This window comes from Balearica regulorum, chromosome 12 (genome assembly GCF_011004875.1).
Source record: "Balearica regulorum gibbericeps isolate bBalReg1 chromosome 12, bBalReg1.pri, whole genome shotgun sequence".
In the NCBI taxonomy this organism is placed as follows: domain Eukaryota; kingdom Metazoa; phylum Chordata; class Aves; order Gruiformes; family Gruidae; genus Balearica; species Balearica regulorum.
In genome coordinates this window covers 2,398,137-2,416,082 of record NC_046195.1, presented here as the reverse complement: position 1 = coordinate 2,416,082, position 17,946 = coordinate 2,398,137, and the positions used below count along the sequence as shown (strand labels likewise).

Below are 17,946 nucleotides of genomic sequence, written 5' to 3'. Positions count from 1 at the left end.
TTTTGTAGGGGAAATAATGCCAAACTGCTGGAATAGCAACTTTTTGGCAGGGCGTTAGGGTGCCTTGAGGTGGTTTGGTAGCAACAAAGCCCCTCCAGGGCTGGCACGCATCTGTATAATGATCACTCTGCTACGACCAGCATGGACATCGCTGGAATAATTTTCTTTTGGGGGGGTGATGAACCCTGTGACTCTGAATTTCAGCCCTTTCCCCAGTCCCTCAGCTTTCCTAGGAAGCATCTTTGAGACCCACCAGCAGCATTTCTCACTTAAAAACAATCCCAAGGAAGCGGGGAGGGGGGGAAAACCTCTGCAGGTCATTTTGTTCAGCACTGCCACGAGGTTTTTTTGGCTAAAAATTAAGCTAAATCTTCAACCTTGATTAATTTTCCTTTGCTTCACTTGCTTTCACATGTGGACTGTGTGTGTATTTGTCCAGACTATATAATTTTTTTTGGTAAGCTGCTGTTTCCTGGACTGAGTATAGCTGGTGGGAAGGATGTGTTGGACGAGGGCAGCGTGGCAAAGCTGCCCGCACCCCTGGGGGGCAAAGCATCCCCCAGTTTGCACCCCGAGATATTTTGCATCCCTTTCCCACCTCCTCCGGGCTGTTTCCCAGTGTTGCTCAGCACCCGTGGTTGCGCACGTTTGCAGGATCCGACCGTCGCCGCGAGGAGGATGCTCTGGTGCTGGCTTCCCCTAAACTTGCACCAAATCTTTCCTTCCCTCTTCCCACCCCTCCCGAGTTGCAGCGGGTGGGGGCAAAACTAAACAAACCCGCACGATTCGGGCGAAGGATCCGGCTCGACTATTTACACCGGCGAGGAGCTGGCTCTTTGATTTACCCCGGGGGATGCGGCAGCATCTCGGTCCCTGGGCTTCACCCTAAATCTCGGCACGGGTGGGAGGGAAGGGGGGGGGGGGTGGAAGGAGCAGCCAAAACCCAGCTGAGCTGGGGAAGAAGGGGGCTGGGTGGAGCTGCCTCCTCTCCCGAAAAGCTCTGCCTAATCAAAGGGAGAACGGAGCACGGGGGTTGGTTGTTTTTAATTTTCTAAACCCCAGGGTGGCCCCCAGCCAAGGCCTCCTGGCGATGGAGGGGATAAAGTTCCCCGAGCCACCGCGAGCCTCCGCTCGCTCGACGCCGCTCTGAACTTTGCCTTTAAGCTCGCATGGCTGCATCCGCGCCGGGTTCCCGTGAACGGATGCTTTAGACCCGGCTTAGCAAGGCCACGCTTCTTCCGAGACCCTCATCAAGCCGAGCCTCTGGGTGCCTTGCAAAGAGGTCGCTGGTTGGAAGAAGGTAACTTCTTTTTTGGGTTTGTTTTGGTTTTTTTTTTTCTTTTTGTCGTCTCTTCTTGCAAACTTGGCGAAGCCGGGCTTAACGAACCCGTGGAGTTGATCGCTCCGGGTTGTAAACGCGAGTTGCAATTTACAGTCTGTTCGCTTAAGGTGGGGCAAATCCTGCTCTGGGGGTGCAGGAGCTCCCCCCACCCCCCCAAAAAAAAAAAAAGCAAGCTCTGCCTTTAAGCAGGGATTTTACCTCCCTTTTGGGAAGCAGTCCTGGACGGGGGCGGGGGGGATCAGAGGAGCTGAGATTATGGGGGGTGCTCTGCCCTGACCACCCCCCCCCCCCCAGCGCCGCTTTCCGTGCTGGTGCTGGATTCTGTCAGCAGGTTTCGGTGCAATCCTGCAAACCCCTGGCTTTGCCCTTTCGCTGGCTTGCGGGGAGAGGAGGGGGGGCTTCGTGTGCAGCAGGTGCCGCTGCCTTTGCTTTGAAACCAAGAAGGGGGGCAGAAAAATCAGGAGCCTAAAAATAACCTTAAACAGCTTCTTTGGCTTAAATGTTTAAGATGCCTTTGCTTTTAAAACGCGAAAGGGGCTTCTCCTTTGGTTTGTTGATGCGTTTCTGATCTCTGTGGTGGATTTATTATCTGCAGGCTCCGGCTTTGCAGACTAAAGGGTTTGTGAAGAGCTGGCGAGGGTCCTGGGCTCTGCCCGGGGTGGTGGAGGTCGGGGTGCAGGAAGGATTTGGGGGAGGAGGGATAGAAACCGGCCTTGCCGCATCTGAGCTGGGAGGAGGGAGGGAAACGCTGTCGGAGCGGGATGAAAAACTTCCTCCAGACCTTTCCCTGCCCCGGGCAGGGGCTTTCCTGAGGGGATGGGGAGAGCCGTGGGCTGGGGTGCAGCGAGTTCACCAGCCACGGGGCTTCCTGCGTCAGCTCACCAGTGCAATGAGTTCGGCGTCCGCAGTCCCCTGGGGCTGAGCGCGTCCCGGGGGGAAGAGTGGGCAGTGATTTCCCAGAGGTCCCAGCCTCCGGCTGGACGGTCCGTGGTGCGCGTGGGCTCCTCGGCACTTGTGGCTGGGGGACTTGGGGACCAGCAGGAGATCTTCAGATGACCAGAAAGATGATCAAAGTCTTTAAAAAGCTCTGGGCAAGGGCTGGCCGGGGCATCTTTGGTGCTCGGAGGGGTCCAAAGTCAGCGGTGGGGGGAAGGGTTGGGACAGAGTGTCCTCTCACCCTTCCCAGCTGAGCAGAGGTGGCTGCAGACCAACCTTTCTCATCTCGTTTTGGGGCTGGGACACCGAGTTTGGTGGGTTTTGGGGGGCTGAAGTTGGCTGGCTCGGCTCGTGCTGACGTGAGACCGGGCTTCGCCTCTCCGAGCATCGGCTGAAGCCGGTAAATCCACCTCTGGGAACGAGCGTCTCGCGAGCTGGGTCACCAGCTCCTGATCCCCTCCAAAGCCACCTCGGTGCCACCTGGCTTTGCAGGGACCAGCCCAGCGGCCACCGCGATGGCTCCCGAATGGCAATTGAATTAGAGGAGATCTCACTTAAACAACTCTTTTTCCACACACACCCCCTCCCTCCCTCCCCGGCCCAAGGGCTCCCTGAACAATTGTGAAATGAGATCTTTATCATTTTTATTAAAAGCTGTACACAAGGCATCACCATTAAGCTGGATGGGAGGAGGGAAAAGGGGGGGTAATTCCCTTATGGTTCCCCTCTTCTTCGCCCCCCCCCCCCACCTCCTCCCAGTTTAATTCATAGCGGTGGGATGCAAAAGCTCCCCAGAGAGTGATGGATAGTGGGAAATGAAGAATACGAAGGAGCTTTATTGAACCCATCCATCTCGGGCGAGGCTGCTGCGATCAAAGACCCAGCCTGTTTCGGCAGAGGTTACGCGGAGGAGCAAAGAGATCGGGTTTCCGGAAAAACACGGGACACGGAGGGGCTGCGAAGCCGGTGAGCTCCTGGCTCGGAGCTGAGCGGGACGGAGAGCCGTGGCCGTGTCCTGGCTGGGGATGCTGGTCCCGCTGAGGTTTTGGCACACCTGCCTCCTCTTCCTCCTCCGGGACACCCGGCTTTGCAGCCTGGGCAGGAATGGGGGGGTTAACTCTTCCTCGTGCGGTGGTGGGGCTGAAGACCCTCGTCACGCGCTTCTCCCCAGCGCGGTGTCTCCTTCAGCGCAGCGCCGGCCCTGTCGGTCAGGGCAATAGGAGACGCGTTGGGGTCCGGGCTTGGATGTCCCCGTGTCACACCATGGCTTATTTGGCCTTGTGCTACCGTGGTTTGAGTGGTGGTGGCCAGCAGACGGGCTGGAGGCTCTGAAGCACCTCCTGATTTCTCCGGACCGTTCACGAACGGTGACGAAGATGTTGCCACCCTGCTCGAACCACAAAAAGGGACCTTCCCCTGGAGCGGGACGGCATCCATCTCATGAAGATGAGCGAGCTGGGCCGGAGGATTTGGAGATGGCTTGGTGCTGGGACAGCGTTGACCCACCTTGGTCCCAGAGACAGGCAGCAAAGCCCTGAGCTCCAGGCGTAGGCAGTGCTCTGAGCAAGGACGTGCTGGAAGGGGAGTTGACACACCACCCGGGCAGCTTGTCAGCTTGGTCTCGTGATGTTGCTGCCCAGCACGGATTCAGGCTGCGGCTTGCCTGGTGGGGCTCCCTGACGGCTGTGTGCACCGTGCCTCTCGCCGAGCCTTTCTCTCCTTTCCTTCCTGCTTTTCCGTGGCCGCCGTGTCCCCGAGCGGCTGCAAATCGGGGCGTTGGCAAGGTGGCATCTGCTGGCTCCTCCAGAGGTGGGTCCCTGGGGCGATGCTGCCCGGCTGGGCTGGTGGGTAGGTAGATCTTGCTTTCTGCTGGTTGCCTTTCTTTGGGTGACCCCCACGGGGAGGCGAGAGGGGCACAGGCAATCCCGTGGTGGCTTTTGGAGATGGTCCTTCATCCGAACACTGCTCGGTGGGGGAAACAGCATCCCAGGAGGGATGCTGACCCATGCCAGGGCCGGCTCGCCTCGCTTTACCTGCCTAAACCCCGGCCCCAACATCCAAGCCCTGCCAGCCCTTCGGTGACCCAACGGGAGGGGGGAAAAGGTTTTCCAGACACGTGTGTGTGCACTGCTGTGAACTTTACAGGCTCCTTCTACCTTTTTACGGAGTGCTACATTCCTGGGAGGTGAGGTCAGAGCCGCTTCCCTGTGCAGGCAAAACCAAGGGATGGCTGGAGAGTCGATGCCTTGAGGCTGGGACGTATGCTGGGTGGCTCGAGAGATGGGTCTGGGGTCCATCCGAGTGGGATGCTGGCCTGGGGCTGGTGGGGTCCGTCCTTCCGCTGCCGGTGGGGAGCGGGATCATGGTGGCACCCTGCTGTGGACCAAATGTTGGGGCAGAGGGGACCGGCTTTCTGGCTGAGTTTTGGTCTTCTGGGAAGGGAGGTGAAGGTCCCAGCCCATCTCACAGGTCCTGAGCTAGAGGGAGGCCCTGGAAGGGACCCAAAACCTGGCTGGAGATGCGATATCCAGTGGAGCATCAGGCCGTGGTGGAGAGTGCCACTTGTCCATCCAGAGACGGGGCTGCCTGCTGGGCCACAGCCCTGGTTTGGGGAATCTCTTTGAAGCTGGCATGCTGTATCCATCACCGTCCCTGGTGAACACCAGCTGTACAAACAGCAGCCCGGACCAAAGCTGCCGGCTCAGTCATCCGTCTCCTACCCGTCACCTCGGAGCCACCGAACAGCTCTGAAGGGTTTTCTGATGTCCCCAAGCTGTGGGATGAGGTGTCACCAGGTCCTGGACTGATTCCTGGGGCTCGGAGGTTGCACTGGGCGTCGCTGCCCAGAATTTGGGGACGTCTTTAGGCACTGCCTTTCCCACAGTGATGGTAGATGAGGCACGTTGCAGCTCGTGCGATGTAGCTCTGGGAGAGCAGAGGAGGGTGTGGGGTTGTCTGGGCCAAAGTCATCAAAAAGTAACGGGGAGAAGGAGAAATGAGAACTTGTTGGGTCTGGCACCGCGACAAATCCTTCTTCTTTTTTATTGCTACAAAGGGAGAGGGGCTGAGGTTTCCTCCCCGGGGGGGAAGCTGGATGCTGCGTGGGGCGTCTGGTGGTACAGCGGGACATCGGGGCCACGGGCTCCCCAGCCTTGGTGAGATCTCATCCCCGCTTTGCCAGCCAGCCCGTGAGTGCTGCCGAGCTCAAAACTTGACCCTTGTGCTGGTTTTCTTTTTTTTTTTTTTTCCCAAGTCGTTGGCGTAAAAACTGTTAAACAACCCAAACAAAGGCTCCGAGTCTATCAGCATCCCGCGGCGGGCGGGGAGCGACCAAGGGGGGGGGCGACGCCACGATTAGGTGTGCCCTGAGCTCTCGGGTTGTGTGGCGGGGTGGGGGTTCATCCCTTCTCCCTCCCTCCGAATCCAGATAAAAGCCGGAGCCTTGGAGGCACAGCTGGATTTTTGAAACCCCCCCCTCTCCCGGCTGCAGGAGCGACCCGAGAAGATAAAACCTCTTGGCTCAGCGCCTCCATCCCTGCGTTTTGAAGGAGGACCCACCTTGGCAAAGCCCAGCTGCTTGCTGTCTCTCGCCATCTCTCCCCGCAGCCCACGGAGGGAGGAAGGAGATGGCAGCCAACATCTCCGGCGGGACGCGCGACGCTCTGCTGGACAACGGCTTTGCTGGCACCGATGACCTCGTTTCTGACTGGTACATCTACGAAACCGTGGAGCCGGCTGTGCCACGGGATGAGTAAGTGTCCAGCCTTGCTGGTGGGTGCCACGTGTCCCCCTGTCCCCCCTGGGCAGCTGCCAGCCTCCTGCCCTACCCCCTTCCTGGAGAGCCATGTTCCCTGCGCGGCAGAGACAGGAGTTATTCCTGGGTGAGCGGGAGGTGATTAAAAAGGCTTTGGTTTGCCCTCCCCCCCCAAAATGTTTCATTTCTTTAGGGTGCTTCTGGCAAGGACTGGGGTAAATCCTGCAGCGGGCCTCTCTCCACTCCTTTTCTCTTAGCCTCTCCCAAAAGTCAAGTTCATGGTGTTAACCTGTTGCCCTGACCCCTCTGACACCCCCAGAGCCTTTGCCGGCCTGGGGTGGGGGGCTGCTCTGGCTCCCACGCTCCTGGGTTTGAAGGCATCCTCACGACACAACCTTGCGAATCGGTCCCCTGCTTTAATCCCACCCCAGCCCCGAGCAAGCAGCTGTGCGGATTTTTGGCTAAGGGCGAAAAGAGTTGGCAGCACGCACCCCGGTCTCCCGGCAGGGATGCAGGGTTGGGATGCTCAGCCGGTTCCCTGCTCGGCATGGCGACCCTGAGCAGGTTTCCTACCTGTCCAATAGAGCCGAGCATCCCTGGATGTCTTCCTTCCCTCCCCACGAGGGTCGGTCTTGTAAAGCCTGTTCCTTCTCCATCCGTGACGATCCGCTTTTAACCGAGCCGTACTCCCGAGACCGGTGCCGTGTTTGCCCCGGGGACGGGGACCCCAGGACACTTTGTTCCCTCCCAGCTGGGCGCCCTTCCCAAGGACAAGAGAAGTGCTCTAGGGAGGGGAAACTGAGGCACGGAGCGGCAGGGTAATTTATCCAAGGTGTCCCACAAGGCTCGCAGCTGGCCATCCCAAGGCCCGTCTATCAACATCTATTGTCCTTCTGTTGACTTAGTCCTCTGCGGGTGGGTTTTACGCCGCTCCGTTGACCGATACCTAATCCTGAGAAGATCCCAGCGGTGACCAGCCCAAAGGGTTCCTCCTCGTCCTTAATCTGCGTTGCGAAACAGCCTTTGAAATCTCCTTGCCCAATCCGGTTTCCCCACCTACGTGACCCTGCTAGAAACCTTTGGGGTACTTTCTGGGTGTCCTCCTTTGCAGCAAGCCATGGTCAGCGAAGGGATGGAGGCAGCACCGGGGTGGGGTGGGTTTACCCATCTAACGACTCCTGGATGCTCTGGATTTAGATGGCGATACCAAAAAAGGGTTTTGGCATCCCTGTGCTCTCAATCTTGTGGGCAGGTACCCTGGATATTTTCAGACAGCAGGAATTTTCTGCCCTATCCGAAGCCAGCCATTAACAAAAAAAAAAAAAAAAAAAAGCCGAAATCGGAGCTTTGCTAATGGCAGCTGGTCCTAGAAAGCGTTTTCTGGCAGGTTGGTGACAGCCTTGGACGTACGACGCCTGAAAAATCCTAATTTCACTATCACACCCTTCCCTGCGGCCTCGCTCGTGGCAGTTCTGCAGCTGCTCCCCCCTCTCTGCCCACCCCCACCGGCGCCGCGGGGTTTCGGAGGGCACAAGGAGGGGGAACCCCCCTCCTGTAAATTACGGGGCTCAGAGGGGGTTCAGCTCCCCACCACAGGCATTTGCTGCCCGCAGCTGGGCAGGATGGTGCCTGGCCTTGGCGAGAGGAGGGCGGCTGCGGCAAAGCAGAGATTATGGGATGTCGTGGAGGCCGGAGTGCGGATAAATAAAGCGAAGCCTGGCGTGCCCGCTCGGCTGGCCTTGGCGATGCCGCTCCGGGACCCCAGGCAGCCATCGCCGTCCCCCTTCCACGGGGAAAACAACATCGAAACAGCCTACGAGGGGTCTTTTAGTAAACACGGTGCCTTAGGCAGCAAGAACTGCCGCTCTGCAGGTGGCATCCCTTGAAAAGCCGGAGCCAGAATGGATACGGGGGGGTAAAGGGGGGGCTTCATCCTTCCTTGCGGATCCCTGGACGTGCGGGGAGGTCGCCCAGCCCCGTGCGTGGATCAGCTCGGGGCCGCTCCCGGGTGTTATCTCTTTCGCTTGATCGTAAAGTCATCTCGTGAGGGTGACTTCATCCCTGGTGATCGGCGGGTGTGTAACGCCGCTCTTCCGAGGTTTGCCCCTCAGATCGAAATCACCGCTGCGTACGTGGGCATTATCCCAAAATCTTTGCTTTACCTTTTTGGGACTAAATACAACCACACATGATTTTTAATTCCTCCCCCCACCCAATCCCTTCTTTCTAGCATGTTTCCCAGCATAATCCCAGACTGCGACCCCACCGTTTCTCCCAGGCTGTATCACATCTGCATGGCGCCCATCTCCGTAAGTACCCGCCGAGTCCCGCGGGGTGGGTTATATCTGCCCTGATGTCGTATTTGATGTCCCCCGGCTCGGGTCATGCCCATCTATGCCCAAATAGCAGGTCTGGGCTCTTCAGCTTGAGCTGGGGCCTCACACATCTCCGGGCTTTGTTTCGTGCCCGTAGTCAATGGAAGGCTTTGATTTATTTTTATTTTTTCCCCGGCACGGTCCCTCTGAGGCATTTAAAGCCCATAACTCATCAGAACAGGTTGAGAAGCGCCTGTCCCCGCTTCAACCACAGCTGGATTTTAGGGTGTTGGGTGGAGATGGTGTCTCCCATCACACATGACCTCTCCCCCCGCCGCCTCGTGTATTTATTGCTCCCTCGACTGGGTTTCTGGCAGCTGGCCGTGCTCGTGGGCTTGTCCTTGCTGGTGAAACGCAGGCGTCTCCACCGGAGCTGCTGGAACGGCGTCCCGGGATTGCTCAGGTACCCTGGTCCTGTACCCCGGTCCCCAGGGTCCCTGTCACCCTGCGGCCAAGCGGGTGGAGGGATGCTGAGGTGCAGCATGGGATAAACCAGCTCTGGGGCAGAGGATGGTGGGGATGGGGGGCCAGGTTCATCCCTCCCTTGGTTTGCAGCCCAGCCAACTTTTTGGAAGAGGAAGGCAACCGAGGGCTGGTGGCCGCGGTGTTCGGCATCCTGTTCTCCTCCCTCTGCGTGCTGGTCCTGGACAGGGACCCTCTGCCGCTCCTCACCCACGCCTCTCAGAGCACCCGGGGTAAGGCGAGCACCCTCCTGGTCCGGGGCACCGCGCTCCCCCCCACCCAGGAGGCGTGCAGCTTTGGCTGGCACCCTGAGCAACCTGTTCACTCTGGTCCCTACTGAGAGCACTACCTTCTCTTGCCTGTTTTACCCTCCCTCCTCCCTTCCCATCTAGAGTACTGGAAGATCTTGGCTTTGCTCTACTACCCTGCCTTCTACTATCCCCTGATTGCCTGTGCCACCGTCCGGCACAGGCTCAGCTACCTCGTGGGCTGCCTGCTCTCCTGGTGCCACTGCGTGGTCCACATCTGGCAGAAGGTGGATTGTCCCCAGTCGCCAAAGGTACGTGTCCCACCGCCCGGAGAAGAAGCGAGGAGGCTGGTGCAGCCCAGCGTTGGAGGTGGCTTTCTCATCTCCTCCTTGAAGTGACGTTAAGGTGTCACCTGCCCAGGACTAGGTCCCCGGGCTGCGGTGGGGTGGTGTGTGACATCTCTGCTTCTCCCCAGATATACAGGTACTACTCCACGCTCTCTTATGTCCCCATCATCCTCTGCCTTGTGCTCTTAAGCCTTTGGTATCCAGCCCTGCTCATCAGGAGCTTCACCGAGCAGGAGGAGACCTTGGATAAGGAGGTAATGAAAATCCGTGGGGCAACTGGGGGGGTGGGAGCATGGGAGAACCCCTTGATGGACCCACGTGGTTTCAGGACCTCTCCTGCCCCGCAGCCCGTCTGTCTGCCCAGGGGACCGGGAGAACTAGGGCGCTCCCAGGACACGTGTTCCCCGCTTCGCTCCGGCACCAGGAGCTGCCTCCCCTCCGTCCCCCTGACGGCACGGGTCGCGGCTCTGTTTATCTCGCTGGATTTGAAAAGGGAGTGAAAAATCCATCTTTGGAGTAAACTCCTTAGTAGAAGAGGCTTAAGGCATCAATGCATCCCATTCAGGCAGGGACTGGGGTCGCCTTGTTTTCCCTGCAGGCTGGATAATCCCTGGCCCTTTGGGAAATGCCGAGCTTTGTTGGGAAGAGAGGAGGAAAAACCTACTTAAAAAAAAAAATTTAAAAAAAAAAAAAAAGCCGGTCAGCCCAAGCGTTGGACTAAAGTGACCCCCAGGCACTTGTTGGGAGCTGGCTGATGGGAAGGAGGGTTTCGGCAGGACCGGTGCGCCCGCTTTTGGGCTGCTTTGTTGATGGGAACAAGGCAGATTTATTTCCACCCTTGTGATGCTGGAATATTTGCTGCTGGCATCAGTCCAACACGTTCGTTATCCAAACGAGGGTTGGGAGCCCGTCACCCACATCCTGTGCGGAGGGTGCTGCAGGGCATCGTGCTAGCAATGGGTGGGCAACGAGGAGGTGGCTGGCTGGGTGGGATGTGGGTGCTCTGTTGAGATCCCTCACCTCCCCCCCCCCCCAAAAAAAAAAAAAGTCAGAGTCACCTTTCCCTGCTCCGAACGCTTCGGCATGTCCCTGCGCTCAAATCGGGCAACTTATTGCTGCTTTCCTGAAGGTTACGGGGCGAGGGTATTACAAGAAGTACCTAAAGGCCATCCTGTCCAAACGCCCTCGGAAGGGGAGGTAAGGACAACGCCTTCCCGTAGCTCTGCCCGCAACGGGGGCAGAGGGGCTCCCCGCTCCCCAGGGACGCGCTTGTCACCCTCTCCTCCCTCCTCCAGCTCCGCGAAGATAGACGAGAACCTCCTGTCAAGGGTCCAGACGTATTTACGCTCCTACATCTACGCTCCTGAGGAAGGTGGGCAGCGGGCAGGCGCGGGCTGCGCTCTTGGCTGCGAGCAGCAGCTCGGCAAACAGGCTGCCTTCCCCTCCCCGGGGGAGAGCAAATGCCGTTCTTGGCTCCCACCCCAAAGCATCTGCGGCGCGGCAGCTGCCGCCCGCCGCACGTGCGACGCCTCGGATTTGCACAAACTGTTGCGGTTTGGGGGGGGGGGTGTGGAGCTGGACCCCCCCCATGCACCCTCCCCCAACGCTGTGGGGACGTGGGTGGGCTGAGGCAGCGAGGTTCAGGCTTGGGTTGTGCTAATATTGCAGCCTGATGAGGTTACGATAAGGGAATAAAATCTGAGATAAGGGGATAAAATCCTTAAGAGCCCAGGAACAGGGAACTGCTCCTCGCCCCGCGGAAGAAGCAGGGGTTGTCCCGGGATGCGGCACCCCAAGGGATGCGGGTCCCCACGCGGCAGGTACCCGCCTGCTGGAACGCAGTGCTGCGGGTGCACGAGGTTTCACGGGCTTGCGGGAAAGGAAGAGCAATAGGAAGGAAACCCATCCAGCCAAAGGACAGGGAAACTGTTCCCACCCATGCATCCTTGCAGGATTTCCCTAGGGAAATCCCAATTAATATTTGACCGCCCCGGTGATCTCCCTGGGGAATTTGCTTCGGCTGCTGGGTCGGGCGAACCTGCAACCTCCTCTTCTCTTCCCCCACGATCCCACGTCCCGACTCCTCTCCGATACACCCCTCCAATTCTGCGTTCCAGGTTTCCAGATCCCGCTGAAGCTCGTCCTGTCCATAACCGCAGCCGTGATCGCTGTTTACCAGGTGATGCTGGTGGTTAAATTCCAAGCAGAATCCCCTCTCTGCCTTCTCGGCCGTGTCCTCTTGAGGCAGAGGACCCCAGAGGTCATTGCCACGCCACAATTTTGGCTACGGGGATGGTATTAGCGTGCCATGAGGTATTACCATCCTTCAGCTGAGCCTCAGCAACCGGCCATGCGCTTCCAGGGCTCAGCCAGCCTTAAGTCTTTAAGCTAAGGCGATGGCTCAGCAGCGGGATGCCATGACCCGGGGCTCACGTGGCACCGCTCCCTCGCAGGTTGCCCTGCTGCTCCTGGTAGCCGTCGTCCCCACCATCCAGATCGTACGGGCCGGGATGACGAAGGACATCGTGGTGTTGTTGGTCCAGTTTGGCTTGGTGCCCTCGGAGAGCCCAGCCATCCCGGGTGACATGGAGAAGGAGCTCAACACCGTCAAGTACTACCTGTGGTCGCTGGAAGGTGGGTTCCCAGCCAGGTCCTGCATCCGTAGGTGATTTTTTTTTTTTTTTTTTGAGGATTTCAGAACTTAGAGAGATTTCTAACCCAGAGGACAGTCCAGAAAAAAACCGGTCGGTGATGGGGCAGCTTCCAGGGGGACTTAAAAACCAGGTGCCGAAGCCGCAGCCGTGAAAGGCGGCCGCCTGAAGCTGGTGCCGTGCCAGGCATCGCCGAGCGGCCACCGCGTGCTAAGACGGAGAGGCAGGGAGGGCCGGCAGCGCCGCGCTGCAGATGCTGCCCTTCGGCTGCGGGCTTTGATGTGTGCTGGAATCGAGCAGATGGCCCCCGCGCCCTGGGTAGCTGAAAGGCCTGGCTGGGGAGAGAAAGAAGGCAGGGGTGCCCCTCTCCCTGCGTAGCACTACCTTGGGGTACCACCAGCCAAGGGGGGCCCTTTCTATGGCTTTTCCAGAGTCACCAAGCCCCTCTCACCCTCTTTGCGTTCCTGACATCTCCATCCCTCCTTCCCTGCTCTCACTCCCCCCGCCTCCCGGCATTCCTGTCTCTGAGAGCATCTTCTGGGCTCTCTCCATCGCCTGGATATTTTTCCAGAGCTGAGCTAACCTAACCGCTGGTATTTCCCCTTCCCTTTCGCTGTCTTGCCAGCTCGTGCCCACCTGGGCGATGGAGAAGTGTCTCCCTGTATCGCAAAGGGGGTAGGGAGGGAAACTGAGGCACGGTGCCCCACTGAGGGGGTACATCCCCGCAGCCCCATAACTCAGCCCCCTGTAATGGTCCCGAGATACCTTTGACAATAAAACCCTGTTGCCGGCCGCAGCCCTGACCCGGCCGTCTCCCCCTGCTCCTCCGCAGTCTGCTACATCTGCTCGCTGGTGCTGTGCTGCCTGCTGACCTGCGCCATGCTGCTGAGGACGCTGGTGATGCACAGGTACGGCGTGGTGCCCGCTCCTCTGGCCTTGACCTTGTCACCGAGCCAGGATGCGAGCTGGTGTGTGTGTGTGTGTCTCTCTCTCTCTCTCTCTCCCCAGGAAGAACCTGAAAGCGCTCTACCAAGGGGCCGTGCTGGATGTTTTCTACAAAGCCCATATCCTCCGCCCGTCCCGACAAGCCATCGTCTGCTGGATGAGCTTTGCCAGCTTCCAGACGGCTTTTGCCTGCCTGGGTAAAGGGGTTTGGGGGGACGGGTGGGTGGTGGACCCCCACCTTGTACAGCCTACCCCGTGTTTAAGCATCTCTGCTCCCCTTTCTTGCCGCATTTTGCAAAGGGACAGCTACGAGGCTTTTGTTCCTCTTTCCCCAAACGCGATCGGTCCTTCTGCGGGAAAGGACCATGCTGAACGCCAAACGGTCAGGACGGAAAAAAGTGATGAGGGGGATGGGGAATGACAACTCACTTTGGCTCAAGCCCAAATATTTTGATTTGAGAAGCTGTCGCAGCATCTCGTGCAAAGGACTGTCTGTCTCCTCTGGTCCCGGTCTTCACATCCCGGATGCTCCTTGCTGCACATCTTCTCCAGCGCAGCCTGGGTCTCCTTGGCTGGGAGGCTTGGCTTGTCCCACAGATGGGTGGAGGACGTCAAAGGGGGTAGAAATCTTCATCCCACCGTGGTCTGGAGACACTTTAAGGCCTCTCTGCCCCATGGGAGGTGACTCTGGGCAGCGTCTATGGTGACATGTGTGCAACACCCAACCATGTGTGCACCCCAAGGCTGCAGAGGAGACTCAAGCTGAGGGTCCGGTGGGGGGGTGGTGGTGGTGATGGAAGGACAGAGGGTACCACCAGGTCTGCTGGTGACCACCCCTTGGGAAGGAGGACCTATTTTACAGGCGGATTGCAGAGATCAGTGTGGAGGTAGGAGCTGGAGAGCGTCAGTCCTTGCACCCCTCTGCCAGTAAGCAGCATCTTTCCTTTGGCCACCCAGCGCTCGGTGCATCCCTGGCAGAGCCGGCTGCGTCTTGCCGTGCTGCTGTGGTTCTACCTCCTGCTTAAAAACCTTGGGTTTCCAGTCATTTAAAGCAAAGCAGCAAAGGTGAAGCACAAGCTCGAGCACAAGGAACCACAGCCGCTGCTGATCTCGGTGTGATTTATGATTAGAAATCAGAGCTCAGGCTGATTTTTATGATGAGGCATCATAGTCGCAGCCCCGAGTGATGGCTCTTCTCGGCGGGGATAATGTGGGGAGCGATAAGAAAGGCTGAACTTGTAATTAAATCCCGCGCAGAGCATTGTGTTCAGAGCGGGGGAGGCAGGTAAGGATTTTGCAGGCTTTTTATGGGATTAAAATGAAAGACGTGCTCAGCAACGAGCATGGGTTTGGGGAATAAGAGCAAGAACGAGAACCACTTCTCCTTCCTCCCCCCACCATGGTTTCTGTCCCTGTCTCTCCCTCCCAGGTCTCCTCATCCAGCAAGTGATTTTCTTCATCTGCTCGGTGGGGTTTACCTTCCTCTTCGTCATCCCGCTCCAGTCCGGCACTAACACGCACCTCTTCAAAATCATTCAGAACATGTGGTGAGCGCTCACAGCCCTCGGGGAGGGATGGAAGACCCGAGTGGGTGCCATGGCCGTGGTGTGTTTTGGGGTACTCTGTCAAGGGGAGGCTCTGTCTTGGGATCCTTCAACTTTGCTGGAGGTTTCTGGTGCCTGGGATGGTGTCTCATGCTTGGGACCCTCCTGGTGTCCAACCTACCTCTTCCTTCCCACCCAGGCCCTTCTGGTTGACCCTGGTGGTTGCAGTCATCGTGCAAAATTTGGCAGCTCACTACCAATTCCTAGAGCAGCAACCCCTCCAGAAGGAGCTCACCAACAGGTATTGGGGATGTTTGGGTGGGGGGGTGTGCTTTGGGGCAGAGCTGTCCCTCACGAGGTCCAGGACCCCGGGGATGTGTTGGTTTCACACGTGCCCCTGATGCGGTGGAATCCTCTGTGCTGTGGGGGAAAGCCTGTGGGGGGATTAAGTGACTCCATGCTCCTGGGAAGGTTTCTTTAGATGCTTTGGAGGGCCATGGTCCACTTACAGCCTTGATTTCAGTGGGGTGAGGTTTCTGCCCTGCTCCACCACCCCCACTTGCAAGCCTCAGAGGAAGCTCGGACCCCTCAGAATTGGCTTGGACCAGTTCAGACGCTGCCAGCGGACCTGGTCCCTCGCTCACGCGTGGTGTCACTGCCTAAGCTGTCTCCTTACGCTGAGCACCAGCGTGCCAGATGGATCTAGGTGTCCTGCTCTGTCCAGTCAAGGCACTTCCATCGCCTCCATCACTTGCCCAGTATTGTGGGGAGTCTGCTGTAGGCTCCTCTGGCTTCCACAGGAGCTGGTGTCCACCATACTCATGATTTGTCTGGTTTCTAAGTCTTTGAGGAGAAACGGAGACCATATGTGTGCTGGAGACCAAGCTTTGAAGTCCTGATGGCACACCAGTCTGTCTGCTCTCCAAGAGCCCTGAAGGGTGTTTGCTTCTCTCCATGGGATGGAGACATCTCAAGCAGGGACTGTGTCTGCCGAGGATGGAGGGAAGGGTGGGAGGCTTATTTTGGCAGGAGGTTTCTCTGGCAGGGAAGGGCAGTGCTTCCCGTCCCGTGGTGTTTGTGTTCCTTACTCCTCCTCCTCCTCCGCCCGCAGGCGAGCTCTCTACATAGTCACCTACCTGCTCTTCCCCATCAACGTCCTGGTGGGTGTCCTGGCCGGGGTGTGGAGGATGGTCATTTCTGGCCTTTATAACGCCATCCACTTCTGCCAGCTGGACATCAGCCTGCTGAACCGCGGCGTGGAGACCTTCGACCCAGGTGGGACATGAGGTTGGGTCCCTCTGCAGCACCTCTGCGAGCATGGGGACCCTTCTCCCACCATCAAGCTCCTGGGGGTACTTGGCCAGGGGCTCCTGCATCACCTGGAGCTGCTGGGGCCGAGGGTGGCTTCAGGTCCTCGTGCCCTGCATTCAGAAATGGGCAGGTGGGACAACTGGAGCAAGTGGCTCCTCCTGATGCCCGCTCAGTCCTGTTTTTCCATCCACCCCCAAGGGTGGGTGATGCTCTGCTGGGGTCTCCTGGACTTCACCAGTGGCCGGACCCCGTTCGCACAGGCATCAGACTCTCATCTCTCCTGTGCTAAAATCAGCGGGGAGGAGAGCTCAGCCCTTCCTCTGCTTTTCCCGCTGGGGTTTCGGGAGCGGAGCACATCCCCAAGTCTGGAGGCAGAGCTGCTGTGGCAGAGCAGAGATGGAGCCTGGCAAACAACCCTCCCCTTTGCTCCAGGGCAGGAGAGGAGGGGGGGAAACCATGAAGTCTGGCCCCCTCCACACGTGTTTACAGTGGGCTGTGTTCCCCCAGGCTACCACACGTACTGCCACTATCTGAAAATCGAGGTCAGCCAGTCCCACCCGGTGATGAAAGCTTTTTGCTTGCTGCTTCTCCAGCTAGCCAAGCCGGAGGGCCCGCCGGGGGTCCGGGCCAGCAACGTGGAAGAAGGTGAGACCTTCCCATGTATGTACAGGGGGATGTACAGGCATCGCTGTGGGGTGGCACTGGGGTCTCCTCTGCGGGTTTGCTGCTCCTCTAGAGATGCTTTTGGTGCTTTTGGGGTAAAGGGACCTTTTAGGGTTGTGGTTCTGCTGCTCCCTCTGCTTTTATGCCATCTCCTCTGTTTGGTGTGTGTCACCGTCTCCATCCCTGCAGCTGTTCCCGTTCCTCTGCCCGTGCAAGGGCAGGATGGGGCTCATCTGCTTTCACCCCAGGGTGTAGATGGCATCTGGGCAGTCCCAGCAAGGGGGAGCTGGGGCTGAAATCGTCATCTTACACACACACACACACACACACACCCCCCACATCTCCTTTCAGGCATCCAGCTGATGCAGCCCAAGAAGGTGCCGCCGAGCAGAGCCAGGTTCAAGCAGAGCCGAGCCCGGTGGTGGCTGGCCTACACCCTCCTCAACAACCCCTCGCTGACTGCTTGCCGGAAAACCGCCCTCTCCGACCCCACGGCCAACGGCACCCAGCTCAGCCCCCCCAAGCCCTGACCTCTAGAGAAGCCCCCCCACCTCTCTCTGCCTCCCACGCACGCTCCCGTTCCATCCCTATCTCCCGTTGACACTCCTCCTGCGCTGGCAGGAATTTTGGGCACCTCTCGCCCCTCTCCAGCGATGATGGGGGCTGGTTTTTAGCTCTAGGTCCGTGCTGAGCCACTACCAAGGTCTAGAGGTGAAGACGCAGCCAAGGCGAATGGGTCACCTCCAAGCCTGACCTAGATGGAGAGGGGTTCACGAGCCAAGCTAAACCCTTCAGGCATCTCAGAAACGTCTTCTTAAGAGTCACTCCTGCAATGAGCCCGCCGGTTCTCGGCCAGTTGCCTTTCCAGCGCGTGGCAAAGAGGCAGAAGGTGTGTGTCTGTGTGTGTGGAGGGCTCCTCGGCCACACTGAGCATGAGGAGCTACCCGCATCTCGGCGAGGTCCTGCTGCCAACCCCCTCCCCAGCTTCTCCCTTTCAGGTCTGATCCTGGCTCTCCTCAGGCACTGTACCTAATCCCAGGACTCTTTCCCCCCCCCCCCAAAAAAAAATATTATGGAAGGCTGAATTCCCCATCTGCTCCTGCTCTGGGCCATGAGGTTGCAGAACCACTAGTTTTCTGCTCCCCATAACTCTTGTCCCCTCGGTGCCTCTCGCTGCCACCCTGTTTTATTTAAAGCCAGCGGTTTCCCAGGGCCAGTGACCCTCCGAGCGAGCTCCGCTTGAATCCATAGAAAGCAGTTTTACACCTTGCTTGGACGTGCCAAGTCGGGGAAGGTTAATAAATCACATACCTCATTCCTATGCTCGGAGTGTGCTTGGTCTCCTGGCTGTTCCCGAATAAGCCAGAC

General features: G+C 58.3%; 1 protein-coding gene across 1 annotated transcript; it reads left to right on the top strand.

Moving 5' to 3' along the window:
- The first annotated feature begins 5,337 nt into the window (after positions 1-5,337).
- Positions 5,338-17,224, top strand: STRA6 (signaling receptor and transporter of retinol STRA6). Its single transcript, XM_010310682.2, has 18 exons — positions 5,338-5,433; positions 5,769-6,029; positions 8,263-8,341; positions 8,725-8,810; positions 8,963-9,102; positions 9,262-9,428; positions 9,593-9,718; positions 10,594-10,661; positions 10,760-10,836; positions 11,582-11,643; positions 11,918-12,098; positions 12,948-13,023; positions 13,124-13,257; positions 14,490-14,607; positions 14,804-14,905; positions 15,716-15,879; positions 16,423-16,560; positions 16,930-17,224. Exons 2-18 carry the CDS (start codon positions 5,905-5,907, stop codon positions 17,106-17,108), a joined length of 2,022 nt encoding a protein of 673 aa, XP_010308984.2. The 5' UTR covers positions 5,338-5,433; positions 5,769-5,904; the 3' UTR covers positions 17,109-17,224.
- Positions 17,225-17,946: the final 722 nt, after the last annotated feature.